The sequence below is a fragment of the Aegilops tauschii genome, chromosome 7, assembly GCF_002575655.3.
Source record: "Aegilops tauschii subsp. strangulata cultivar AL8/78 chromosome 7, Aet v6.0, whole genome shotgun sequence".
Classification (NCBI taxonomy): domain Eukaryota; kingdom Viridiplantae; phylum Streptophyta; class Magnoliopsida; order Poales; family Poaceae; genus Aegilops; species Aegilops tauschii.
In genome coordinates, this window is record NC_053041.3 from 252350546 (window position 1) to 252378413 (window position 27868).

Consider the following 27868-nt stretch of genomic DNA (forward strand, 5'->3'; position numbering starts at 1 on the left):
TCATCATGGACCATGATTCTTCCTTCAGCTGGAAACTACCGAATTGTGGCAACACGTATGAGATAGCGATCGACCGTTGCTTTGTCTAATCTGTAGATAATATCATTCCCGCTAGCTCATCATTGGTGTGTGGTGCTCTGGATCAAGCGCTCTCTCTCTCGTCCCTAATCCACATCGCCTTTTGGCCGCTGTTTCCGCTAGTGGACAGTCCTGTGCCACGATTCAAATCTCAAATGACATCTTCTGTCGTGGTCAACATTACTTTGGTCCATTGAGCCTTCTATTGTAGAGTACTGTAAAAGATTCTTACATCATCCAATGAGCAGTCCATCGCTCAGGTACCACAAAGCTACTCCGAGGGAAGGAAAAAAGATGAAGCGAGAAAAAGATGATGCATCATGGCAGGGGAGTGTCATTGGGAAGAAATGGACCAGGTTCTCAGTCTGACCGGTCTTAGATTTGATACCAAAGTAGAGCGTACGGATCTTAGCCGCCCAAGGAGTAGGTCCAGTCCACTGTTTTGAATCTAGTCTTCTTTTCTTCTGCGAAACTATAAACAGGCCCTTGAAAAGATGTGTTTTCGTGTGTACAGGTCATCAGTCGTCCGTCTTAAGACGGAGGTTCGGTATAGTCTCCTACAACTTGCGTGCGTGCATAACAACAAGATCTGATGTCAGGTGTTTTAGATCGATTTAATGGTTTAACAACGACGACTATGGCTTTATGGTGCTGGTCTTTAGGGTACCTTCATGAAAACTTTTCAACTGTCATCGATTAGGCTAGGCTGGGTCTGATATGGGAGCCGCGACAATGGCATGTCGGTGCCTCGTTCTGATTGCAGTAGTGGTCGGATGTAATCTTTATTATGTTTGATGTGCTTTGTATTTTCCATTAACTTTTATAACAGATAACAGATATAAGTATTTTACAAAAGAAATATATGTCCTCTGGGCAGCAACAGAATTTGTTACAGAAGCCGGTACATTAACCACCGCCGCTCAACCGCCCCAGAGTCTCAGAAACCGAATCTGTGAGACGTGAAGGGCCTGAATGTTAGAAACAGAAGCCACAAAACAGACGCGAGAACATTTTCTCTATCCACTCCGGAGAAAAAAAAAAGCAACCGAACGAGAACAAAAGCGAAACCAAAACAGCCGAGCTGATTGGAAACATCCAGATGCCGCTGCCGCTGCCGCTGCTACTAACCCAACCCAACCCGGCGTTTCCCCTCTAGAAAATATCATCATTTCTAGCGCCTAATCAAGGACCCTTGGTTAGTTGCTTGCGGAATTATATACCCACCATTGGAGCAGCAAGCGATAGAGGGGAGCGAAGAAGAGCAGCCAGAGGAGAACGCAGGAGAGGAGAAGGTCCGGCGGAGGTGGACGTCGAGAGCCCGGCGGAAATCGCCCGGAGCGATTGAGCCGCGGAGTCTCCCCGGGCGGGCTGGTTCCCGGCGGTCGGATCGAAGCGGCCCTCAATCTCGGGGCACCCCGATTCGATTCGGCGGCACGGGCCGTGCCGCTGTTGATTAATCCATTTGGCTCCATGGATGGATAGGCAGGTAAACCTTTATTACCGCCGGCTTGTATTTCTGCGATTCCCGTTGCTCTGGTGGGCTCTGCCCGTTTATCGGTGGGGAATTTGGTTCTTCGTTTCGATCGGTGACGGTTTCCGCAGTCCGTCCCCAAATTTGGGTCTCTCATTTCCTCAAATTTGGCCGCTGCCGTGCTCCCGATTTCGGTAGTTTTGAGGTTTAGCCCATGCATGTCTGTTTGCTCGGCGATTGGCTGACCATGTCTCCATTTGTGCCTGGTCTGGGCAGCAGTATGGAGTGGAGTAGATAGCATTGTGATGGATGCGCAATCATTGGTTGGGAACTTGCTATTTCTATGCATCAGGCGGAAGATATAGAATACTGACAAGTTTGTTGCTCCTGAGCTAAATATAGTAACCGTAGCACGTAGTATTGATTGAGCTTCTGTTCATCACGTAGTGGGATTAATTGAACTCCTTCTATTCATGGGTTTAGTCATGTGATGGGTGTAAGAATAGTTAGCAATTGAGCTTCTCTTGGTCATGTAGTGGGATTAATTGAACTTGTATTCATGGGTGTAGCCAAGTGATAGGATCAATTGAGCCTCTGTCTGCTCATCAGTTTGCTGAATCAATGTTTGTCGATTCGTTTCTGCAGGGCTGTGACGTGATCTTCTCGCATGGTTCATCCTAGGCCAGGTCCCTGGTTGCTTGCCCAGCCTCCAAGTTGTGTGTCATCTCCAGTTGTGGTAGCCAGGGGGCATGATTAGTAGTGGCAAGATGGTAACGTTGCTTCCAGTGGGTCTGAACCAGAAATGCCGGTGTGGTTCGGCCCTTCCGGTGGTGATTGGTTTCAATTGATGATTTGTCTAGGCATCGATTTGGACACTGAAATGGCAAGATACTGAGAGGGCCGTGGAAAGGAACTGGATAGGTGTACTGCAGGAGCGATTACAGATTGGGGGTCTTCCTTCTCGCTGAGTATCAGAGATTGGTTGCGATGGGTTTACCCCAAGTTTCTTCAGTCAGGGAGGATGTCTCTACAGGATCAAGGACACCTGTGTCAAGCCCTTCACGTACCAATGGTGTTGGTGCCTGCGATTTGGACGGGCTTCCTCGAGAAAGCCCAAATGGCAAGGCTTCATATCGATCGATTGGCAATTTCAGTAGACAGATTGCATCAGATTCCCTGGATGAATCAAACGGGTATTTTAGAGACAGCCATGCGTTTGATGGACTCACAGACTTCCAAGGATTAAGAATTGATGATTTTAGAGATGCAAATTCTAGATCTTCTCATAAATTGCAGCAGCCTGCTGTCCATATGCCCACAACAAGGGTTGTGGGCTTTGAATCAAACTGTATTGGAGGTCCTGATACAGCAGAACTGGATACAATATGTCCATCTGTGGCCAGTCATAATTTTGGTTCACCATGTGATCAGCATGAACTTCAGGCAAGGAAAAGACTGCTGCCTCCGTTGAAAAATGTGCTCTCTAGAACGTTCCATGGTGATTCACTGAATATTGCTTCTGGTGATGCTAGATTTCAGCATTTCGAGCCAGGTAAGAAACTCTACAGTTCTGACTTCCAAGATAATAAAATGGTAAACACTGGAAGCCTCAGTTCTTTTGAGTCACAGGCATGTCCGACTCCTAGATGGTCCAGTCGGACTTCAGAATTTGATGTCAATAGGATGAATTCTAATCATTTCACTGATGGCCCTTTACTTGGGAACAAGGAGTCATTATCCTATTATGATCATCTAGCTGCCAGTGCAAAATTAGCACACTCTCCGCTCTCACTGTCTCCTCTCAGCCCTAGACGTATTCATAAAGTCAAAACTACAGGATCTCCAAGGCATGTAATGAAAGATATTGAACATGATTTCCTAGATTTGAAGGAACAGGGAGGATTTGATGGAATTAGGATGCTAGATGTGGTAGAGGAAACTAACAGATTACATGATGAATATGATACTATGACCCCTAAAAGAAGTTCATGTAGAAGATATCAAAACTGGGGTTCTGAATCTCCACCCACGTCTCCGCGAGTTGGTTATGGACGGAGTTTGAGTCTCCCTGCAAGGAGGTCACTAGTTGTCTCCTTTGAGGAATCCCTTTTGTCTGGCCGACTTTCTTATGGAAAAGATAATCAGGTCTAATATTTCTTTCTGTTCATCATCTAGTATAATATTACAATTCCAGGGTATTGACTGTTGAATTTGATTGCTTAATTCTCTGTGGATGCAGACAATTGATGGTTTCTTAGCTGTCCTGAATATTGTTGGTGGTAGCTTCTCTCCCCCAACTCAGAAACTTACATTTGCAGTAGCAAGCATCGACGAGGATAGCTCCTTATTGTACTATTCTTCTATTGATCTTGCTGGTAGATTGTCCACTAGTGCAGCCAACAGCAATAGCCCAAAACTCCAAAGAAGCCTTAGTAACAATGATTCAAGATCAGCAAAGAGTCGCTTACGCATCCCTGCCAAGGGGCGCATTCAACTGGTACTAAATTGCTTGACCCTTAGCTCATGATCATATTTGTTCTTGTGCATTTTGTTTTGCAAATACTTTGTCTATATTAACCACTCCATCTTTTCTCTATCTAGTCATGCTTTATAGTAATGAAGATATCTCGTTTGACAAGCCATTTTGGATTGTCTGCCTTTGCTTCAACAGAAAACACAACTCTGTATACTTTCTAGACCTGTTTCAATGTGCCAAACCAAATTTCACTTGTGATGGCTAGGTTTCCTTTTCTCACAGCACCTGGTGTATTTCTATGCATATTTAAGCTACTATTTGAAATTGTATTGAATTGTTATATGCGTTCCCATCTTGAGTTAAACAATTGCCTCGTCAGGTTGTGAGCAACCCTGAGAAGACCCCACTCCATACATTCTTCTGCAACTACGACTTGACTGACATGCCATCTGGAACCAAGGTACAAAATATTATGACTAGTTGACTCCTTATCCTTTATATATTGACGAAAACCAAAGGCTATTCTAGCACCAAAACACAAATGTGCTTTATATCTAGTCCTTCCTTGCTTGCAAGTTGCAACTTCCATGCTATAACATTTTCCCTTAGCTTTAGCCTTACACCTAAGGAATCATGCACATAGTGTGTCCTCATGTTTTATATTATCACTTAATCACTATATCTATACTAAGCGGGTTGCCTAAGGAAGTGAGGAAGATTGAAAGAGGGAGAAATACGGCAGCCCACGAGCTGGCATGCCATGCTAGATTACATGGAGACTTTTTCTGTTTAGCAAGTGTTCCACCTAGTTTTGACCATATAATCTGTATGGACAACTTACGTCCTGAGTAATATCTCTCTCTTCCTTGTCCCCTAAAAAAAGTAACTAAGTGGGTCGCCTAAGTTTGAGATCAGGACACAGAACAGGTAATTCACCATTTAGTGCATACCTTAACTTAAGAAGTATCATGTCGTGCACAGAGAAATATTTTCCTTTTTCTCAAAGGATTTAGTGTCTATATAATCACATTAACCACCTTTTGTTTTCTCTATCCCTCATCTCATCTTATTTCCCTTGTGTATAATGAGACAGACGTTCATGCGGCAAAAGGTCACTCTGTCTCCCACTGTTTCTCCCTCTAATATAGTGAAAGAAGAAAGCAAGACCAGTGACACAAATGTTGGCCCGAAAGCTCAGTGTGTCTCATGTGGGAGTGAACTTGCACAACGAGGAACTCTATGCTTGGAATGTAATGGAGCTGATAGCCTGATAACAAGAGTTGAATCCAAATTATATATGTTGAGTCTCTGATTATTTCTTTGTCTTTGCAGACTGCGGGCAGGGACGGACATGCAACTCAGCTGATGAATCAGAAAAGAGACGCACAAACACAAAATGTTACTCATCGGGCACTGACATGAAGGAATCAGATAAACCCAATTCTCTTGGGAATAAGCAAAACAATACTGATTCTGATGATTGTTGCTGTCAGATGGACAGCGTCCACTCAGGTGCGAAGAAATCATGTTGTGCGTCTTCCAGGATCAACGACAGTTCAGGTGGAGGCGTGCTCCGCTATGCTTTGCACCTGCGGTTTCTCTGCCCCGCCTCGAAGAAATCCTCAAAATCTATGCTACGTTGCAAATCCGATCCATCATCTGTACCGCACAGCGGCAATACGGTGACTGAGGATAGGAGATTCTATCTCTACAACGATCTTAGAGTTGTATTTCCTCAGAGGCACTCGGATGCAGATGAAGGCGAGGTAATCATCCTAATATCTTGAAAGTTATCTAGTGACAGCTTTCTTCCAGGTTTTCTTTTTTCGAGCATCCGCTTGCAATTTAGAAGACCTATGTAAAGTTTGTCGTTCAGCTTACGCATAAATAGTTGCTCTCTTGTTGGTTGATCGGCTAAATTCGAGGATTTAATCTGCTGATTCCATTTCTGTTGCAGCTGAAGGTGGAACACGACTTCCCTGCTGATCCCAAGTACTTCGACATAAGCAACTGAAAATTTGCTTTTGCTGTCATGTATAGCCTGTGCTGTGGCACACCGATAAACGAAAACTCTGTATATATTTATTCCACTAATTTGCCAGCAGTCCCCAAAATGTACAGGTTTTATCTTCCAATAAAATGCCTCATTTTAGTTGTTACTTTCTGTATTTCTGCTTCTGCCTTTTGAAACTTTTTAGGGTCATCGTCCATAAGTCTGATGTACCCCCTCCGTCCTGAATTACTTGTCTTATACTCCCTCTGTCCCAAAATAAGTGACTCAAGTTTGTACTTGACTACTTGAGTCACTTATTTTGGGACGGAGGGATTATTTGTTTAGATACGAATATCCATATCTAGACAATCTAAGACAAGTAATTTGGGACAGAGGTAATACAATATTCTGGATCATGAATATTGTGTATCGTGTTCCCAGGAACACATGCTTGGAGTAAGCGTACGTACGTGAAAATTTTCAAAATAACTATGAGATAGGAACTACATAAAAATTTCAAAATAATTATGAGATAGGAACTACATAGAACAATCATCTATAAACAAGTTTTGAATCCAAGACTAAAACACATATCTAGAAACAAAGACAAATCTGGAGATGAACGGTAGCTAATTCAAACTGGGCTGGGAGTTCAGCCCATTTACAGTATCAGCTTGAATTTGTCCTTTTGTTTCTCAAGCTACAGCTACAAGCTGCGTATGAATTTGGATGTTTTATTTGACATAGTATATACGTGCAATATTAGTATTAGACATGAATTTTCATAATAGAAAGAAAACCGTAAGGACAGGGTGCATCAGGAGTACTCAAGCGTGGGCGTATTGCTGATCGGCTTGCCAGGCACGGGCTTCCTCACGCGCCCCTCTGCCTGTTCTGTGTGACCAAGAGCCTGAGAGTATGCACCACCTGCTCTTCGGATGCTCCTTCTCGAGACAGCTATGGCACGAGTTCCTTTCCTGGTGCCGATGCACCTCGAGTCCACCAAGGCGAGACTGACCGATTTTCAAGATTGGTGCCTATGCTCGTGCACGTACACGCCCGTGCCTGCCCGTAAAGGGCTCTCCTCCTTGCTACTTATAGGCGCATGGCTTCTCCCGAAGCATTGGGACAACATCGTGTTCCAAAACGAGGCTCCCTCTCTTTCGAATCTTCTCAACCCCATCATCAGTGAAGCCTGGTTCTGGGGCTCCGCTGAAAACATCGGTTTGGGCAACATCCTCCCTGAGTAGTTCCCATGAGCCAACGTCCTCTTTTCCTCATTGTAACCACCCCTCCTCCTAGAAAGATGGCAGAATAAAATTAGACATTTAAGATAGTTCTTACGCGGTTGGGCCAAACATTTGAGTGGTGTTTATAAGGTTGAAAAAGAAAAGCTCCTTAACCTTATTAATTCGTTCGATTTAAAAGCCGAGTCCTCCATTCTAGATACCAGAGAGCTGGAAACTAAATTGGAGGCGAAAATGAGACTGAAAGAATTGCTTCGAGAGGAAGAATTGAAGTTGGCGCTAAGCGCTAAAGTACGAAAAGTCGTCCAAGGGACGATAACACACAATTCTTTCATATGATTGCGAATAGCAAGCATCGAAAGAAGAAAATCTTTCAGCTCGAGCAAGATGAAGGGACGATTTTAGGACATAAGAACCTAAAACTATACATCACCAATTATTACAAGCAGCTGTTTGGGGGCATCTGAGGATAGTTTTGTGTCCTTAGACGAGTCTATGGTTGAGGATATTCCTCAACTTGCGACGGACGAGAACGAAATATTGACCGCCCCATTTTCAGAGAAAGAGGTGTTTGAGGCAATTTCACAGATGAAGAATAACAGAACACCTAGGTCGGATGGTTTTCCGGCTGAGTTTTGTAAAAGGTGCTGGCATATTATTAAGGGTGATTTGCTTCCAATGTTTCATGATTTGTTTTCTGGGCATTTGCAGTTATTTCACTTAAATTTCGGAATGATAACTTTACTTCCTAAGAAAACAGAGGCGGTGCGGATTGAGCAGTTTAGACCGATATCTCTACTCCTAATGTCTCAGTTGGTAGTCTCCGTTTCAGATTTATTTTCGTCCCACCTCACCCGATTTTTTGTACCTATTTTGGTACCTCCTCCCACCTCAGGCTGACCCGCCACTAGCCGAAAAAACCACGTACCGAGTCCTCCACCAGCCCCCGCGCTCTTCAGGACGAAGAAAAAATCTACCACGATTAACCAGCGATAAAAAAACCTACGAAAAATAACCAGCGAAAAAAAACCCCGGACGTACGAGCAAAGTCGCATGCCCTCGAGCGAGAACGACTCGCACGCTAGACTCCCTGCCCTCGTTCGTCGCCGCCTTCATCCCTTCGCCTCCGCCGCCCTTCATCCCTTCGCCGCTGCACTCGGTCTCACATCAAAGGCGCCCCACTCGCGGGAGAGGATGAGCTGATCTCCATGGCCAGATGAGGGAGGAATACGGGTGACGGGATGGATTTGGATCTCAAGGCGGGGAGGCCAACGTAGCCGCCCCTAGCGCGTCGAGCGAAAGCGAAGGATTTGGATCTCATGGATTTGGCTGCGTCGACCAGCAGAGGACCGCCGCCGGCTCGGCTCCTCCACCACAAAGCAACCTCCTTCCACCCCGTAGCCGCCGCCCAAAACCCTAGCAATCGAGCCCCACCCATGGCGCCCTAGGTCAGATCCCCTTCCTTCTTCTTCTTCGTCTGGTTTTCTTCCTTGTTCCCGTGATGCGTGAGTGAGTGAGTGATGTGCAGGCGGCTTCTTCTTCCTCTGACCCCTACGTCTCTCTCTCTCTTCACTTGTCTCTAGGTGGTACAGCGGCCAGAGGAGAGGAGAGGAGAGGAGGTGGAGCAGCCATCGCCTAGACGTGAGGTGAGCTTCCCCCATCCAATCTTATCTACCCCCACCACCAGGTGGCTCACAATATCTATCACCTGCAGCAGCATCTTGTGCATGCATCCATTGAGGACGTGAGGTGCACACCACATTTTGGTTCAGTTTTTCCCTTCTTTATTATAATTATGCCAAGGACATCTTACGCCTTACAGTAGTATTTAGATTCTCAAGTTTGTTTATTTATTTTTAGTGCAATACTGCTCTCCTGTCTGCAGGAGATTGGAGGAAAAAAAATCAGAAATCGGAACATGACGTTTTGGATCAGTTCTGGATCATTTTCTTTTTTGGTTCAGTTTATATAAGTGTTTGTTGTTTTATGTTGCTGCTAGCCATCAGAAAACGAGTTCACAGTAGGTTTCCATCCTTATAATTCATTTTGTGTTGCTCTGAACTGAAAAAATAGAGGGGATATTGTTGTGCCTAGCGTGAAGTTCACAGTAGGTTTGGCATCAATCGAGCAAACTTTGTTACAGTTTTTAGTGGATGTTGTATGTATTACATTTTTGCTTTTTCTAAAACCACATGTATCCAATAATCTGATTGCTTTTCTTTGTATGAGCACCAGTTTCTGAGCTTTCCCTCCACTATTTTTTTCCTCTCTCTCTCTTTCTCTCTCTCTCACTCAATCTCAACTTGGCAAGCGATGGCAGCGGTGAATGGGCAGCGCGGGCGTCGAGCAGGATCATGGGGGAGCAGGGGAGGCCAGAGGCTGCTCACCATATACATCGCCATCCATAGCCTCCCTCGTCCGCCAAGAAGCTGAGGAGGGAGGCTGACCTCCAGTGACCACTCTGCACCGCTCTGGACGACACCCTCCCCCACCAGGTTCATCCTCCTAATTCGTTTTAATCATCCCAAATTTTTTTGTCTTACCACAGTTAAGAAATACGATTCATGTTTGCTATTGCATTTGGAGCTCCATCCTTACAACTTATGGATAATATGAATACATCAAGGTGTTTTGGTTCTCCCCATTCTGTATGTTCGCAATGGAGTGTATATATTGTTGATTTATGTCATGGTGATTGAATTTGATTGCAGAGAGAAAGTGCAAAAGCTATGGGCAATCCTATATGACTGGCGCCATCAGTAAGGATTTATTTAAAGCTAGCTTACTTTTGGGTCTAAGCCAAGTTTATTTCTTTCGCAGATTTATTCACCTTATTGGGACGGTGGGGTTAATATATATACATCAACTTTGAGCATCAGCAACGCATGAAGCTTGCTTCTGAGGCTGCAACATACTTTGCAATCCCCCTGTGAAACATACTTTTGTCACTATGCACATATGGTTATTCGAACGAATTGATTTCGATTAGACTATCTTTTTCCTAATTACTTGTTATATGATGTTCTTTACTATTCAGAGGTTGTTGAAGGGAGATGGGGCTCTTCTGGCCCCTTTGGTGCAAAAGCACAAGCAACAGCATCTACAGCTGACCACTCATAGCCTAGGATGTCCTGCAGATTTGATCTATTTTGGATAGAGACATGGAATCAAACCACAGGTAATCAATTTGCTATATTCACGTGATTAGCTATAAGGAATTTATTACCTCTGTTTTATTTGCAGGATACCCAAGCAGTGCGTACAAATTGTAGTGGTGCTTGTAGCTTATCATCAATCTGCCATTATTATTTGTATGTATGTGTTCAAAACGACCACCTAGAGATTCTTGATTTGCTCCTGGCTGCACCGTTGGGTTTCTCGCGGCTTTGTTTCGTTTGAGTTCTATTGTTCAAAACTGAATTTGTTGATGCTTAGAGTTTGGACTGGTCCGTTTGATACGTCTGCACTCGTGATGCGGAACATTTTCCAACATAGTGTGGGTTCAGAAGTGAGGAAAACAATTGGCTTGCAGGGTTCAGGCTACTTTCTTGTGCTTGTTTTGCCTTGTGATTACTTGAAACTGCAACCTGCAGGTTGAATGGGCGCTTTATATTTTAGGGCGGAAGACTGAAGCAAAGAAAACTGCGGCTCTTTAGTATATCTTCAGATTTGCGGCTCTTTGAGCTGTGGTACATTTGATTCGAGACCCGGATGAGGTCGGTTAAATTAGGATTAAAGTCCGCACAATAACTAGGAACACTGAACAAGCAAGGCTATTCAGATGAAGTCTGCACTTAATACTATAGGTTTCTTTTTGGGCTCTTGTACAGCTTCGCTAGCATCATGAATTAATTGTGGGATATGATGCACAGTAGTAGCTTCTTCTGTTTATTTTAGAAATCTTAGTTTATAGGTTTCCTTTTCGTCTCTTGTACTAATGTTCAGGGTAATGGAAATCTTGTATGATAATCTGCACATAGTTGATACTAACAACATAATGATGACATGTTTGTTTTTGGGCATAAAGTTATGTGCTGATCCTCTTGCATTTGGATTCCGGTCTTACCCTGACTATGCGGATATGCTATTCTAGGTTGGTTTTACGTTTCTTATTGGAAGAGTGAGATGCCCAGGACAGAATCCAGTTTGTATCAACGCCTCATTGGTAAGCACGCTCAGGTTTAATGTTACTGCAATTTCCTCCCTAATTTCAGCCCTAGGAACTATACCAGATCATCATAAGGGTTTGTGAACTCGCACCTGGTCTTGATGCTATTTTTGCTGCATGGTAGTCATTATTTTCTTATGTCTTGCCTGATGACCTCTTAAGTTCCTATTTTATTTTATTTCTCTTAAGAGTGGTGTCTCTTGCAGAATAGAATCATGTAGATTCTGCTTCATACAAGCTTCATAAAGAAATAGTTTTAACGGAGGACTTCAAAGAGTATTTTGCCAAATTTGGTAAAGTGCGGGTAAATTGATTTTTGGTTGTCCTTTTTCTTTACAATTGGTTCTCATACTATTACTTGCAATGTTTGTTTACATACTATCCACCACCGTCTTCGCCCCATCTTAGCTTCTCCTCATCTCCACTCTCTCTCGTCGGCTAGGGATGGAGGGCAGTCAGCATCCACCTCGAGGCAGAGGGGTGGGCAGAAGGACGGTCGGTGTTCAACTCTCTACGGTTCAAAACCAAGTCCATCCAAGCCTCAAAGTATAAAGAAGGCGCCTAGACACTCGATGGGTGGTGTAAACCGTAGGGTGTCCATTGGTGGAGCCATGATGCAAGCATCCAAAACAGACATATTGTATACGAAGAATGTTCATGCTGCCAAGAGAAGTGAAGACATTGCCCATTTGTCCCCTGGTAAGCATCTATCAAGTTTGAGAGCTATTTGTTGTGCTACATATATATCTTTGCTACAAGTCTCGAGATTTACGTGGGTGGAGTATCAGAAAATTAGGGAACCAGTTTCTGACATAAACTCTCTGTAAAACACTGTATATTAAATATTCAGACATAGAAGCCTTGCTGTGGTAGAGATCACATCAATTAGAGATAAGGGAACTTCTTAATCATGCTTTAATTTCTTAAACAAACAAGTTTTCTTATAATTTATATCCAACCATATTTAGTGGGTTTTAACTATAGTTAATTTCTGACAACCAGGCTGGTGTTACACTTTTGTTCATAATAGAAAAGGTTGTTGCTACATTTGCATCCAATCCAACAATGAATTAAAAAGCGTGCATGTTATTTGGTTATTGGCCTTTGTAATTAAAAGAATCATGTTTATGCATTTAAGAAAAGGATATGTGCATGTTACTGAACAATGAGAAAAACACTGTCGACCATATCTCAAATCAAGTTATTTGGTGTATTTCAGGATGGGCGTATAACTAGAGAACAAAACACTATGGCGGCAAATGAGACTATCGAACCGAACTGATTGTACTGAAAACTAGGACCTAAACTTGTGCTGCTGGCCAACCTTTTCTTCAGGGAATGCCAAGATATTCGCCAAACAAAGCCATAGGATGGTATGTTCAAACATACACCTTTTACTCATCATGACATGATATTTTATTCTGTTGTGCCCTTACTCCTTTTCTATCTCCCGACAATACTTTCAGGTGCTATACACAGAGGACAACCTATCAGGTGAGAATCGATTCGTGGCTCTTTCTCTTTTTTGAACTGGTCGTTATGTGGTTCTTGGGGACTCGCACTCTGTTTTGTTTCTTTTTTTACCTCCTATTTATGGGCTCCCTTCTGTTAGGGAGTCCACTAATGACCAGATGGGTATCTTGTCGCTCATCTACAGCAAGTCGGGCTCCAGTGTGTTTGGGTCAGCGTCCACGGAGGAGCAGATAACTGACGACATTTACGCTGCCGGGCTCACTATCCTCATCACACATGACCACAACCCACCCAACCGACTGTAATTCTTTGTTCTTACATTTCATTGCAAACCTCATGGTTGACTGCACATCTTGGTTGTGTCATGTGATGGGAACATATTTTGGGTATTTGTTTTGTCATATGATGATGATTTCTTTCCAACAAGTAGTCACACTAATTAAATTCACAAATTTGTTGGACAAGTCAACTTTGTAGATTCATAGTGTATGATTAAAGTTGGCATTAGACAAACAAAGAATGTGATCTGCCTCTCTAAATTTCCTCTAATTCTAATGTGGCACCAAATCGAGACGGAGCTGATGTGCAATTAGCTTGTTTTTTTAAGTGTGCAGCGACTTCTAGCGCTTGATTAAAATGGTCATTTGCTATTCATCATTTATTTTCTATTTTAAATCTTATTATATCTAATCAGCCCACTATTTCTTTTTTCAAGATTCTATAGTTAACCCAAACTTGTTTGGGACTAAAGGCTTTGTTGTTGTTGTCTATAGTTAACACAAAATCCAATCTTAGAGTTAGCAATATAGTATACACTACCAGTCTGATACAAGCTTTATGGTAGCTTGTAAGAGCGGGGATATGTGAGCATATACCGAGCCATTCAATTATGTTACTGAAATCATTCCAAGAAAATATGCAGATTTTTAAAACATGTAAAAAGAGAAGAGAGTTGTTAATAATGATTTATAGGAAATTGGATTGGGTAGTGCCGCTAGCTCGGATGGCGCCACTGAATTAATGACACTAATGCAGAGGATTGAAGTAAAATTGCAGAGATTAGAACTTGGTCTCGCCAAAGCCCCTTAAGTGATAAGGGAGACAACCAGCATAGACAACCGGCAACCACTAACCGACAACGATAATGTGCTTGTTGGCTCGGTGTATTGGAATGGCTATGCATTTTAGTAGTATGCAAAATCCTTTTGCATCTATATACTTTACCATTAGGGCGCGAAACTACTAAAGAGTAGTATTGGAAAGATGCATCTGACTAGCTTATTATGGGAGAGAACACAACTACAACGTCACTGAATCTGATATATGTTTCCTCATTTTTGTAGGTTACAATGGTCGTGGAGCTTCTTGGATTAAAATTGCAAAGAGTAGTACTGGAAAGCTTCATTTTCGTAAGATGCTCTGGTATTTCCGAGTAGAAGAAAGCAAAGCCAACAAGGGTCGTTAGAAATTATTAGTACTCTACAAAATTTGTAACACATCATATTAATTGGGAACTCAAATCTTGGTTGCAAAAATTAGATCTGTGCTATAAATGCAGGCAATACAAAAGGTAGGAAGACCATACGAAGACCAATACAAAAAGGAGGATGCATGAGCTTCAGATCTGATTGAATTTAGTCAGAAGATGGAGACTTGAAGGAGGAATTAGTGGAGAATGGGAAGGTGGATAGAACATGGGAACAAATCAAATACGTGTAGGTATGACATGGTGCTTTTTTTAACTCTTGCGTATGTCAATATTTTTCTACAGTTACATATATACAACTGAATCACAAAGGATTTTTTTTGATTAGGTACACCATAGAATAGTCTCACATCTTGGTTTATTTATTACCCTGTTTAAATATCGACCAACATGCTTGTCAAATTTATAATTTGTTATTTGCTTGCCTCAAGGCAATATTCTCCCAATATATATATATATATATATATATATATATATATATATATATATGTGTGTGTGTGTGTGTGTGTGTGTGTGTGTGTGTGTGTGTGTGTGTACACATATACATATACACACATATGTGCATGCGTGCGACAAAAACACTCCCATACCTGAGGTCTCAGTTAATGTTAATGTACTGCTGTTGAATTCTTCTGTCACTTTTGATACAAAGCTATAGCTAGCTATACTTTCATTTGCCAAGAAGATAAAATTGGTTATATACAGTGATTTTACTTTCAGATTTCGGTTTTTTTAGAAGTGCTCCACAAATATCAATGAAAGGAGCTTGTATTTGAGGTAATAGTCTAGGAAGTTTCCGTGTCAACGAAAAATAGTACTACACGTGTGAATAAAGGGCACCTATGACATACAAAGTACTGCAATAAAATTGGAGGGCTGGGGAAGTGTTGGACTGGAGCTTCGCCCCCATGCGGTATGCTCTATCCAAGTATGTGCTCCTGTTTGCCGCATCTACATATTGGATGAAACCTGTGTGCTAATTGCGAATTATGTGCAAGTGAGTATTGAACGCTCTGTATTTCCAGAGAAGTAAGTTTCAACAGTTTCCATGACATTTCATGTCTGTTCCATGCAGTAGTGTAGGTGGGAATTGTATTGATGATTTCATTTTACCTTCATATCTGCTGAATTTTCTGACCAAACACAAAAGCTTTGTGAGGTGTTGATAGAAGTGAACATAATTCATGATACAATCCTAATACTCTGAAAATATTTTTATGGTTCAGTATTCCTATGAGGGGAGTGAGTGGAGACAGAAATGAGTGCACGTGGAGCAGCTGCTGCCTATGAGGCGAGTGAGTGGAGACGGCCAGATCTATGCGGCGGAGGGGCTATAGAAGCTTGAACGAAAGATTCGTCGCCAGCATCGGAGCAATTTATTGGGCAGATCGACACTAAATCTCCTGCATGGACGTGAAGGCATGTCTTTATTAAGTTCAATCTTTGAAAACTTGGCATGTGACGCTGTGTAAAAATAGAAGATGCTAGAAAATTGTCTCTGGCCAATTTCGTATGTAGCCGTGAGCATTGCTAATTTCTGTCAACATGAACGATATTTGGTCTGTTTATATAGCTACCATGTGCTGAACAAATTGTCTGATTAATGTAATACTCCTGAATAGATTGGTGTGCGTGCCATGTCGTTTGGTCTGCGTTACACTAACAGAATCATTTTGTCAATGGCTGGTCCATTAATACTCTTTCAAAATTTTGTCTTGACTGCAACATTGTAGTTTTTTTTGGTATGTATAATAAGCATAGGTGTTAATTTTGGAGCAGATGATAGATTGTTGGTTGTAGTGATCTGATATTTTCATGACTATTCATATCAATGATTATGCTTGCCCCATGAGAAACACACGAAGAACAAAAGATTGTGAGATAGGGAGGGGAAGGGAAAGATGACGAGGAGATGTATTTATCTACCGCATCAAAAGCATGCAATATCATCGCATGTTGTCTATCACTCCCATATCACATGGCATTTCTCTTTGTATATACATTTTTAGTAGCATATATTTTGTTAGCCCGTGGCAACGCACGGGCATCCTACTAGTATCTTCTTAATGTCAGCTTTAAAATCTTCACCAAGGTGGGGACTAACAGGCTAACGCAGATTGCATATAGTGTGGTGCAGCCATCTCAAACAGCTTTCATGCCGGAGAGAAACATCCTAGAAGGGGCTGTGATCCTACATGAAACGCCCCATGAAATCCACATGAAAAACTAGATGGGGTGGTTTTTATGGTGGATTTTGAGAAAGCGTACGATAAGGTTAAATGGCCATTTCTACAGGAGACCTTGCGGATGAAAGGATTCGATCAGTCCTGGAGAAAGCAGGTAGATTTTTTTACGCAAAAAGGCAGTGTCGGAATCAAAGTGAATGATGACATATGTCATTATTTTCAGACACACAAGGGTCTGAGGCAAGGAGACCCGATGTCACCTATCTTGTTCAACATAGTAGTGGACATGTTGACAATTCTAATAGGAAGAGCTAAAGACAATGGCCAGGTAGGCGGGCTCGTCCCGCATTTAGTGGACGGAGAAGTGTCCATTATGCAGTACGCTGATGATGCTATCATCTTCATGGAGCATGATCTGGCAAAAGTAAGAAACATGAAGCTTGTGTTATGCTTATTCAAACAGTTGTCGGGGTTAAAGATTAACTTTCATAAAAGTGAATTGTTTTGAGCTAAAGACGAACAAGAAGCTTACAAACAATTGTTCGGATGTAAATTAGGTTCGTTGCCTTTTACATATTTGGGTATACCAATTCGCCATAGCAAGCTATCTAACAAAGAATGGAAGTGCATTGAGGATCGATTTGAAAAGAAACTAATGTTGGAAATATGCCCTAGAGGCAATAATAAATTGGTTATTATTATATTTCCTTATTCATGATAATCGTTTATTATCCATGCTAGAATTGTATTGATAGGAAACTCAGATACATGTGTGGATACATAGACAACACCATGTCCCTAGTAAGCCTCTAGTTGACTAGCTCGTTGATCAATAGATGGTTACGGTTTCCTGACCATGGACATTGGATGTCGTTGATAACGGGATCACATCATTAGGAGAATGATGTGATGGACAAGACCCAATCCTAAGCATAGCATAAAAGATCGTGTAGTTTCTTTTGCTAGAGCTTTTCCAATGTCAAGTATCTTTTCCTTAGACCATGAGATCGTGCAACTCCCGGATACCGTAGGAGTGCTTTGGGTGTGCCAAACGTCACAACGTAACTGGGTGACTATAAAGGTGCACTACGGGTATCTCCGAAAGTGTCTGTTGGGTTGGCACGGATCGAGACTGGGATTTGTCACTCCGTGTGACGGAGAGGTATCTCTGGGCCCACTCGGTAATGCATCATCATAATGAGCTCAATGTGACTAAGGCGTTAGTCACGAGATCATGCATTGCGGTACGAGTAAAGAGACTTGCCGGTAACGAGATTGAACAAGGTATTGGGATACCGACGATCGAATCTCGGGCAAGTAACATACCGATTGACAAAGGGAATTGCATACGGATTGATTGAATCCTCGAACCGTGGTTCATCCGATGAGATCATCGTGGAACATGTGGGAGCCAACATGGGTATCCAGATCCCGCTGTTGGTTATTGACCGGAGAGGCGTCTCGGTCATGTCTGCATGTCTCCCGAACCCGTAGGGTCTACACACTTAAGGTTCGGTGACGCTAGGGTTGTAGAGATATATGTATGCGGAAACCCAAAAGTTGTTCGGAGTCCCGGATGAGATCCCGTACGTCACGAGAGGTTCCAGAATGGTCCGGAGGTGAAGAATTATATATAGGAAGTCAAGTTTCGGCCACCGGGAAAGTTTCGGGGGTTACCGGTATTGTACCGGGACCACCGGAAGGGTCCCGGGGGTCCACCGGGTGGGGCCACCTATCCCGGAGGGCCCCATGGGCTGAAAGTGGAAGGGAACCAGCCCCTAGTGGGCTGGGCGCCCCCCCATGGGCCTCCCCCCATGCGCCTAGGGTTGGGAACCCTAGGGTGGGGGGGCTTCCCCCTTGCCTTGGGGGGCAAGGCAACCCCTTTCCACCCCTTGGCCGCCGCCGCCCCAACCCTAGATGGGTTTTGGCCGGCCCCCCCTCCCAAGGGGGCCTATATAAAGGGGGGGGAGGGAGGGCAACAAGACACAGCCTTGGGCGCCTCCCTCCTCCCCTACAACACCTCTCTCTCTCGCAAAAGCTTGGCCAAGCCCTGCCGGAGACCCGCTACATCCACCACCACGCCGTCGTGCTGCTGGATCTCCATCAACCTCTCCTTCCCCCTTGCTGGATCAAGAAGGAGGAGACGTCGCTGCACCGTACGTGTGTTGAACGCGGAGGTGCCGTCCGTTCGGCACTCGGTCATCGGTGATTTGGATCACGGCGAGTACGACTCCGTCATCCACGTTCATTGGAACGCTTCCGCTCGCGATCTACAAGGGTATGTAGATGCACTACTTTCCCCTCGTTGCTAGTAGACTCCATAGATGCATCTTGGTGAGCGTAGAATTTTTTTAAATTATGCTACGATTCCCAACAACTAAGCTGCTGGAAGGGCAAGCTTATGTCATATGGAGGCCGACTAATTCTCATTAATTCGGTGCTCACGAGTATGCCAATGTTTCTCTTGTCCTTTTTCGAGGTACCAGTTCGGGTTCGGAAAAGACTGGACTTCTATCGATCGCACTTTTTCTGCCAGAGCGATGAGTTAAAACGAAAATACAGACTTGCTAAATGTGATATTATCTGTGAACCAAAAGATCAAGGTGGTCTTGGCATTGAAAATTTAGAGGTGAAGAACAGATGTCTTCTCAGCAAGTGGCTGTACAAGCTATCTGTAGAGACCGATGCCACATGGCTCAGATTCTGCGTAATAAGTACCTACATTCTAGAACCATATCCTAGGTGATGGCCCGATCGACCGATTTGCCGTTTTGGAAAGGACTGATGAGAGTGAAATCAGCCTTCTTCCAAAGGACAAAATTTATCGTTGGAAATGGTACTTCCACGAGATTCTGGGAGGATACATGGTTAAGAGAGACACCTCTAACTATCCAATATTCTTCTCTCTATAATATTGTTCAGCGTAAAGATGTTTATGTTGCAACAGTATTACAGTCCAACCCTCTTAATATTCAATTCAAGAGGACTTTAGCGGGAAACCGTTGGAAAGTTTGGCTCCATCTTGTGAGAAGATTGATGGATGTTCACCTTTCTCAACAGCCATATCAGTTGCACTGAAAACTAACCAAGAATAGAGTGTTTAAAATCCATGTATTTGGATATTATCAACTCTGGCTCTATCCCTCGATCTATGTATATTTGGAAAGTCAAAGTGCCCTTAAAAATTAAAGTGTTTATGTGGTTTGTCCATAAACAAGTCATTCCAACTAAGGACAATTTGGCAAAACGTAACTGGACAGGACCTCGAAGATGTATCTTCTGTGATCATGATGAATCTATCAAACACCTCTTTCTTGATTGTCCAATGGCAAACAATTTATGGCGGTCTGTTCACATAGCGTTTAACATTACTCCTCTGACTACCATCCACACGTTATTTGGGACGTGGCTAGATGGAGTGGAGTCAGAAACAACAAAACATATCCGTGTAGGAGTATGTGCTTTATTATGGTCTGTATGGAACTGCAGGAACGATTTGGTTTTTAACAGAACAACACATAATCATTTTTTGCAGGTTATTTTTCGGGCCACTACACTTATCCGTATGTGGTCGCTACTCACTCCGACGGATGCCAGAGAGCGTATGGTTACTGGGTCTATTCGGTGGGAGACGGTAGCGCGGGTTATTTCGACCGGTTTGGATGTGGGTCATGTAATAGGATAGGTGTTTAGTTTCCTATTTATCTTTATTCCGCCGGTTGTGGCTATCCCGTTTCATGTTTTTTTTTGCTTTTTGTGAGTTTTTTTTACTTTTTGAGACATGAAGACTTTGTTTAACTGTTTGCTTATTAATAAGATGACCACATGCATCATTCTGATGCAGGGGGGGTAACCTCTTTTTCGACACCCCCCCCCCCCCCCCCCCCCCCGCCCTCCATGCCCTTTTTCGTTCCTGATTTGGAACCCTGCCGGGGCACCTTGTACTCTATGTACTTTCTTTCTTCTACTATCAACTAAAGATACGCAAGCTCTTATGTATTCGTGAAAACAAAAGCAGTCACACAAGGTGTTTTTTTAAGGCACACAAGATTTATTAATGTACTCTACTCCTTTTTTGAGAAAAAATGTACTCCTACTTGCCATCATTTGGTGATCTCCAAAATGATCTCAAACTTATATGCGTTGTTTTGAAAACACGACCTGCCCGAGTTCAGGGAGCCGTAAAACAGAATAATTGCTTGGATCTAAAATTGCAGCGTCTGAGTAGTTTTTTTTTGTGAAAATACTAACGATTACACGTGTGGCAGTTTTGCAACTCGCCCACACGCGTAGATCACCGTCCAGTCGAGTTTGCACGAATCTTGACACATTGAGGCGGATTTTGAGTGCCACGTAGGACGGGGCTGGTGTGCGGGCGCTGGAGAGTTCGCTCACACGCCCCGCAGCATGCAGTTTGCCAGCTGCGTTGTGTGGGCGAACTAGTTTCTGCCCACAGCCACCACCTAGTCCACGCGTGTGTGGGCGAACTGCTTTTCGCCCACACCACACTCGTACGTTGTTGGATGGCAACTGCAGTTGCGCGTACGTGGCAACTAGGTAAACACATATGTCAACTGTGATTCGTTGCTAGACGGCAACTTCAGTTGCGCGTACGTGGCAACCAGGATAAACACACATGGCAACTGTGATTAACCATACATGGCAACTATGGTTGTACCACACGTGATAACTAGATAAACACACATGGCAACCACTGTTTGACCATATGTGGTATGTAGTTAATCATACACGGCAACTATGGTTTGATTACACGCGGCAACTACCATAAATTAGACATGTCAATTATAGTTAACAAAAGCAGATAGAGTTGCCATACTTTTACAACTATATTTGTCATCCCGGATAACTACATCTGCCATCCCGGATGGCAACTAAATCGTTATCCCGCGGGGTACCTAACGTAGTTGCGGCAGGACGTGTGGGCATTTTTGCTTCGTGCCACACGCCCGGGATGGAGATGATAGTACTTGTTGGGCGTGTGGCACGATGTAGCTGCGCCCACACATGTGGGCAATTCTAATGTTCGCCCACACACAACCCGTGTGGGCTGCCTCCTGCTCACGCCATACATGATGTGTGAGCGGATATCTAATATGCTACACGTGTGGCGTTATCGGCGTCCTTTTTTTTAAAGGAGTTTGAGTAGTTTAGTTTAGTTTTCAGCACAATTGTTTTGACTCGGAAACTTTTTAAGAAAGGGAGATGTTTGGGTCGGTGTCCGGTACCGCTAGTAATACGACTCGTAGACAATGAATGCTTTGCCGGTATAGGAATAAATAAAATTATTATAGGGGGAGATTACGAAGATAGCCTCTTAATTTGTGACTTGTGAGACCAATCCAGGGCACATGGTATAATCTTCATCTCGTCGACTAGTCCCAATCGAGAAGAAAGTTGACGGATAATCAGGCTCTAGCAGCAATGGCAATTAAGAATAATCTAGATACGCAAGTGCCATCTCTCTCTCTCACAACCCTTTAAAATTCTTTCATATTCTTATTCGTATATATTAGATGCGCGGCCCGTGCTGCGGCGGATCGCTCAGTCGCGTTGGCGGCGGCGGCGGCGCGACACCACCTCCGCCCAACTGTCTGCCCCCTCCTGCGGTAGCGCCGTCCCCGCCCAACTGCCTGTCCCGTCCCGCGCCCCCAAACCCGTATGCCTGCCATCTTTCGTGTAGGTTTATCATCTAGACTAATCAGCAGAAAAGGCGTGGATAGAAATCTAGTTTATCGTTTGCCTAGCTAGGGAGGTGGGTCTAATCTACTTTGTCTGATGGTTGCAACAACAAATTATCAACTTTTACACAAATCAGCAATTTTTTTCATCGTTTCTGTTAAGCTTTGTCCATAGAATGCTGCTAAGAACTGTTCACTCAGCTCCTATGTCAATCTGAATCGCTATTTTACTTCTATACTCACCATAAGAATGCTGCTGCCCTTGCAATGTTCCGCCGTCCGCGTCTCTGTTTTTCTTTGTCTTCTTTATAAAACAGAAAGAAGAAGAAACTTCTACTCATCGATTTACTTAATTCAGGTGCCAGGATCATGTGGCTGGGCCTCCATCCGCACGGACGCAGCCGCAACCGTCTGTCTCGTACTTGAGCAAGTTGCTCGGCAATAAGGCATTCAAGGATACTGCCACTTCCTCATCCTCCCCACAGGCTGTAGCTGAGACCCCGCCACCGAAGCCAACCATTTATGTCAACGACCCTCCTGATTGGTACTTCAGTATTTACATCAGGATCGATCGTTCAGGATTTTTCCACACATATCCTCGTCTCGGTGGACCATTCAAGAGCTTACATGAAGTTGAAAAGGCTATTGAGCGCTATCTTGATGACAAGCGGCATAAAACGCTGTATGGTTTCTCAATTTCTTCCATGTCTATTTCTTCTCAATTTCTTCCTGTTTACATACTTGCATCTGCACTTGATTATTTTCCCTGAGATAATACCATATAAGAGCTGTCAAGTTGACCGCAGAAATGCTACCATATGTTTGGTCTCCTCTTCATGTTCCTGTTGTGGAATACCTTAAATTATCTCAACAGTTTGAACTAGAGCATAATTCGCAAGTATAGCTCAAAATTAAGAGAGTACATATTCGAGCTGCCGCATCTGAATTGTATCTTGTACAATTATTTAAATTTTAGCTTGGGACGCCCATCTAGCGGTTCTTCATTTGTTACAAAACACTGGTGATTAGGATCTGAAAATGAGGATGCGCATCTTTTTACAATAACAAGTAAATATTTTTTCCAGAACCTAATGATACACTTGTAGGTGGAACGAGCAAGCTGGGGATTCTGGAATGGACATGGTTATAAAAAAGGCTCTTTACTGGCCTGATGGCAGAACAAGGAAATGTTCAGACAAGGAAGTAGTGGATCATACCCGTGAGCAAATGAGTTTAATGCTTCAAGCTTTACTGGACAAGTATAATGAGGATCACAATCTTGTTGGGGTATCTCTCTCTCGCCTTCACATCGTTGTGTCATGTTTCCTTAAATGTAATGATTGCTGATCCACCCCGTTCTTTTAGGATCTTGCATATGAATTCAAGGATTTTTTGCACTATCGATCAATTTGTGAAGACTATAAGTGGTACAAGCATTTCAATTTCACTACAAAGACTAAAGATGGAACTGAGGATCTTTTCTTTGCTGAAGTGACAGAGGGAACATGCGATGAATTAGTGGCCAACTGTTTCTGCAAGATTGAATCCAATGAAAATGGTAAGTATCGACAGAGGCCAGAAAGACCAGTCTATTCACTAGAAAGTTGCAGATGGATCTTGTCTTTCTATCTGTTCAACAACAGGCAAAATTGTGCATCCTGTCCTTTTCCACTCTTGTTTGAATTCAGAAAGCAAATTCATTGTTGTCTTAACTTGCATCTTGAGAAGTTTTACCCTCACCCAATGATATGACGGAGGTATGACAGTTGTCTTTTGATCTTTTTTAATGAAGGCCACTGCTATGGTTGCATAAATCATGGAATTACTGATATGAAGCACCCCGACAAGGCTGATGCATACTCTGGTGGCCACTTGAACGTATATTTGCCATTTGGTGGGTGTAGAAGCCGTCCTAACACGTGGACAGGATCTAAGGAAGATGTACATACTAAAACTTTGGTCATACTAAAAAACCGGTTGTCACTTGGATGTCGTCTTATTATCTTTCTATTTATTACAGGTGACAGCTGAGGAAGCTAGGCTGAGATACATCTACGGTATACAATGATTATTACGAACCGGATCCTCTAACATACACAAGAGATGTTAGAGAAGCTATAGTATCCTAACTTTCCTTTTGTTTATCCATACAATTAAGGCTAAAATAATTTAAATTAATTTTTAAATTACAGATCTAATATGTACATTCATAGTAATTACATACAAACAAGTTAATGGTGAGGTAAAATTAATTTTGGATTTTATATCTACAGTAATTATCAAAAATAAATAACCTGCTAATAGTCCTTAACATTTCTTCTTCATTTTACATTAGACGAATACTGTAGCACCGTGACTTCCCTTATCTAAGTTAGAGGATCCGGCTCCGGTTATTACTCCTTTCTCAAGTGTGTGTCTGTGAGCTAGCTTCACTACTAGGTGTGTGCGTGTGTCCACGGCAGCAAGTCTGCTTCACTAGTGTGCACGCTAGTTTTACACTGCATTTTATCCAGCAATAGTTCATCTCCAGTTCTTGCATCCTCTTCGGTTGATTCGCGGACAGTTATCTAGTCTGTAGTTGGGCTAACAGTTGTTGGAGTTGTGGTGGAAATAAGCAAATATTTTTATTGTTTGTGGCGTGTATTATCGTGCTAGTTCTTGGAGTTGTGTTATGTGTTTTTTCTTGAAAATGTTATTTTTTAACAAATCCCAAAACAAAATGTCCAAATTCATAAATTACACTTCTGTTACCCCGTCGGCCTCCCATAGGCCGAAGAGTGACTCTTCGGCCTCGCTTGGCCCGAAGAGGCCCTTTTCGGACTCTGTTGGGCCGAAGACCACTACTTGCTCTCACTGTTGGGCCAAGACCACTCTTCGTTCACGCAAAGGCAGAAGAGTTGCTAAAAAAAGGTAAAGGGCATAAGAGGGTAGGGTTGATGGTGAATGAAGGACACTCTTCGGCCTTGACGTGAACTAAGAGTGGGTGCGAAGAACTAAGGGTGGCTCTTCGGTCTAAGGGAGATGGAAGAGTGGTCTTCGGCCCAACAAAGTCAGAAAAGGGCCTCTTTGGGCCAAGCGAGGCTGAAGAGAATAGAAGTGTCATTTACGAATTTGGACATATAGTTTTGGGATTTGTTAAAAATAGTAACATTAAAAAAAATCGGTGTTATGTTTACTTGCACAGCTCAATGCTCCTTGTGGTTATTATCCTTTTGTTGTTCCGTGCTGCAGTTCTTACCTCGCTCTATGAGACATACTAGAGTGACCATCGTCAAGATAATATTTTGCTTTCTGTTCCTTGTATGAAATCTCCATTGTTTGCTATCCTTCCTAACAAGTGTCTGTCGAGGTAAACGAACATGGGTATATATTTCCCCCTGACTCGTGCACGGACAGTCGACCACCAGGTCGGCAAAGCACCCAGATCAGATCAAGACGTGAGGATCAGTTCTTTAAGGATCAAAAATGCGGATCAAGAAGACCAAGTCAAGCCAGAGAAGCAAGATATCACTAAGGAAAGAACCTCCCTTGCCGGGCAGGCGAGCCTGGCAAGGTTGGTGTTGCCCTGGAAGCAAGCCTCCAGGATTGCCCCGGCAGGCCTGCCGGGGCTCGCGGAGACAAAACACCCCACCGCACCACCTCACCACAACGACCTGCCGGGGCTCGCGGAGACAAACCACCCCACCTCACCACCTCACCGCGACGCACGTCGTCGATCAGTGCGGTGTCAAGCTCCTAAGTGACTAAGTGGCTGCTCCCTGTCACATGGCAGCCACTTCCTATAGAAAATACCTCCAAGTGACACCCGTCCTGATACGTGTCAAGCAAGCAGGCGCGAAGCTGACAAAACAGCCCGGCAGGGCTTGCCGGGCAAGCCGTGATGTGACACTGAGTGGCGCATTTAATGCGCTCTGTCAACCTGCAGAGTTAGGTATGATAGCACTGTTTGCTATCTAATCAATATGTAAAGACTGATTTGCCACTGTGGTGACCCCTTAATCTATGAAAGGAGGCCCATGGCAACCGTAGAGGGGATTCAGACCCTCGCACACTCATACGCGCGTAGCCACTCTTGCCCCGAGGCAACCTTGCCGGGCAAGAGCACTGCGTTTCTCCACCATTTTCCACCATCAATCCACCAAAGCAGGAGTAGGGTTTTATGCCTCGTGGCAGCCCGAACCTGGGTAAAATTGCCCGTGTGATCTCTGTCGCGCGGTGTTGCGCTTCTGCGCTCTTTGTGCAACGTGCCCATCCCCTCGCCGAACCAAAAGGGGCTCATGGCCCCATAGGTGGCCATGGTTTCCCACGACATCTTTGGCGCGCCAAGTAGGGGGATCACTTGCGCGAACCCGAGAGCGTAAGCAGCGCGTCATCTTCATCGCCATTCTCATCATCGACTATGGCGCCCGAGGAATGGCGGAGAAGGACAGGGACAGAGTGGGATAATGACATCATTTCCCCTGCCCGAGCTCCGTCACCTCCTCCCGTCGCGGCCACAACAACGGCGGAAGCCAACAAATAGGGCGATGAGACCGCCCCGGGCGGATCAAGCAGCGTGGATGCACCACGGGCTCGGGGGAGAGGGCGATGCGCGAAGGTACATGGCTCTTTCTCTCTCTGCCACTCTCACTTTTCGACAATCGAGCTGCTTTGGGTCCTAGTGTCATCAACGTCGATGAGCCCATGCGATACTCGGTTCAGCATTTACCCTGCTTAGGGAAATCATGAGTAGAGCGCCGGTGCGAATCCGTTGATCGATGCCCCGACAAGCACGCTCCGGCAAGGTCGTCCGCGTTGGCATGACTTCTGTGCCAGACGCTATTGGATTGTCCAGAAAACATGAAGAGAAGGAGAGAGAAACCCGCCATGCCCTGCATCGCATCCTGCCGCCCGCCATATATATATATATATATATATATATATATATATATATATATATATATATATATATGAATGAATATGACCGACCCCTGCCGGGGGTCAGAAGTCGATATGCATGCGACACCATCCTTCCCGAAGCTCACGGGCCCAACAAGTGGCCGCAACAGAAAGGGATAAATAGAGATACAGGTAAGAGCTAAGTTCATGCCACCCTTGCGTTATTACGGTTTCTTTTGGATCTGCATGATTGTTTATCCTTGAGTACCAAAGTGTTCGTATGATGAAATCTTTCGCAAGGAGGTACCTCTGCTAGATTCTTGTCTGCACCCTCGTTCCGTCCAGAGCCAGCTTGCGGAACGAGTGGCTGCGTTGGAAACTACTGAGGAAAAACCTGCCGGGACGCATCCACGCCAAAATAACTGTTGTGGGCCAAGCCCTCACGACCATTTCGGCAATATGATACCGGCAGGCAACCAAGAATGAGCAATAGAGACTAATCATACGAACACAGCATGGATAAAGCTCAAAAGGGATAAACATGCAATTCAGATTAAGCAAAAGTATCAAGCACCACATGAAGCATGAACATGACGAAGTCTAAACATAGCACATGCATCATTGTTTTGATTACAGGACCGCACAGTAGTAGGGATAATTGAAGGACGGGCCTGCCGGGCTCGTACGTGGAGAACCCTGTCGGCAAAGGGAGC

The 27868-nt window shown here is 43.9% G+C and overlaps 3 protein-coding genes across 53 annotated transcripts; all 3 read left to right on the forward strand.

The window, feature by feature from the left end:
* Nucleotides 1-1099: 1099 nt before the first annotated feature.
* On the forward strand, nt 1100-6184 carry LOC109774304 (uncharacterized). The gene is made up of 7 exons (XM_020333027.4): nt 1100-1564; nt 2195-3694; nt 3789-4046; nt 4405-4485; nt 5119-5275; nt 5358-5791; nt 5983-6184. Exons 2-7 carry the CDS (start codon nt 2537-2539, stop codon nt 6037-6039), a joined length of 2145 nt encoding a protein of 714 aa, XP_020188616.1. The 5' UTR covers nt 1100-1564; nt 2195-2536; the 3' UTR covers nt 6040-6184.
* Nucleotides 6185-8308: 2124 nt separating this feature from the next.
* Nucleotides 8309-16100, forward strand: LOC109774302 (uncharacterized). Of its 50 annotated transcripts, none has more exons than XM_073502814.1 (14): nt 8309-8713; nt 8849-8911; nt 9577-9760; nt 9977-10024; nt 10086-10443; nt 10509-10981; nt 11359-11430; nt 11640-11737; nt 11876-12132; nt 12769-12806; nt 12900-12927; nt 14250-14363; nt 14465-14625; nt 15619-16100. In XM_073502814.1, the coding sequence occupies exons 9-13, from the start codon at nt 12006-12008 to the stop codon at nt 14536-14538; spliced, it is 381 nt and encodes a 126-aa protein (XP_073358915.1). In that variant the 5' UTR covers nt 8309-8713; nt 8849-8911; nt 9577-9760; nt 9977-10024; nt 10086-10443; nt 10509-10981; nt 11359-11430; nt 11640-11737; nt 11876-12005; the 3' UTR covers nt 14539-14625; nt 15619-16100. The 50 variants fall into 50 exon arrangements, 22 of the variants coding, with proteins under 22 accessions (XP_073358915.1, XP_073358920.1, XP_073358914.1 ...); XM_073502819.1 differs by having other exon boundaries at nt 10303-10443; XM_073502813.1 differs by having other exon boundaries at nt 9586-9891.
* Nucleotides 16101-21705: 5605 nt separating this feature from the next.
* Nucleotides 21706-24949, forward strand: LOC109774346 (uncharacterized). Of its 2 annotated transcripts, XR_005763400.3 has the most exons (7): nt 21706-22255; nt 22636-22959; nt 23384-23564; nt 23643-23835; nt 24070-24218; nt 24298-24397; nt 24653-24949. XR_005763400.3 is itself a non-coding variant. In XM_020333064.4 (6 exons), the coding sequence occupies exons 1-6, from the start codon at nt 22113-22115 to the stop codon at nt 24343-24345; spliced, it is 1038 nt and encodes a 345-aa protein (XP_020188653.2). In that variant the 5' UTR covers nt 21707-22112; the 3' UTR covers nt 24346-24949. The 2 variants fall into 2 exon arrangements, 1 of the variants encoding a protein (XP_020188653.2); XM_020333064.4 differs by having other exon boundaries at nt 21707-22255; nt 24298-24949.
* The last annotated feature ends 2919 nt before the right edge of the window (nt 24950-27868 follow it).

Coding starts and splice junctions, on each gene's coding strand:
- LOC109774304 (XM_020333027.4), top strand. CDS start 2,537: ATGGGTTTACCCCAAGTTTCTTCAGTCAGGGAGGATGTCTCTACAGGA. Junction 4,047..4,404: donor CCAAGGGGCGCATTCAACTG/GTACTAAATTGC, acceptor TTGCCTCGTCAG/GTTGTGAGCAACCCTGAGAA. Junction 4,486..5,118: donor ACATGCCATCTGGAACCAAG/GTACAAAATATT, acceptor ATAATGAGACAG/ACGTTCATGCGGCAAAAGGT.
- LOC109774302 (XM_073502814.1), top strand. CDS start 12,006: ATGGGTGGTGTAAACCGTAGGGTGTCCATTGGTGGAGCCATGATGCAA. Junction 12,807..12,899: donor CCAAACAAAGCCATAGGATG/GTATGTTCAAAC, acceptor CAATACTTTCAG/GTGCTATACACAGAGGACAA. Junction 12,928..14,249: donor CACAGAGGACAACCTATCAG/GTGAGAATCGAT, acceptor TCATTTTTGTAG/GTTACAATGGTCGTGGAGCT.
- LOC109774346 (XM_020333064.4), top strand. CDS start 22,113: ATGCGCGGCCCGTGCTGCGGCGGATCGCTCAGTCGCGTTGGCGGCGGC. Junction 22,960..23,383: donor GACAAGCGGCATAAAACGCT/GTATGGTTTCTC, acceptor ATACACTTGTAG/GTGGAACGAGCAAGCTGGGG. Junction 24,219..24,297: donor GGACAGGATCTAAGGAAGAT/GTACATACTAAA, acceptor TATTTATTACAG/GTGACAGCTGAGGAAGCTAG.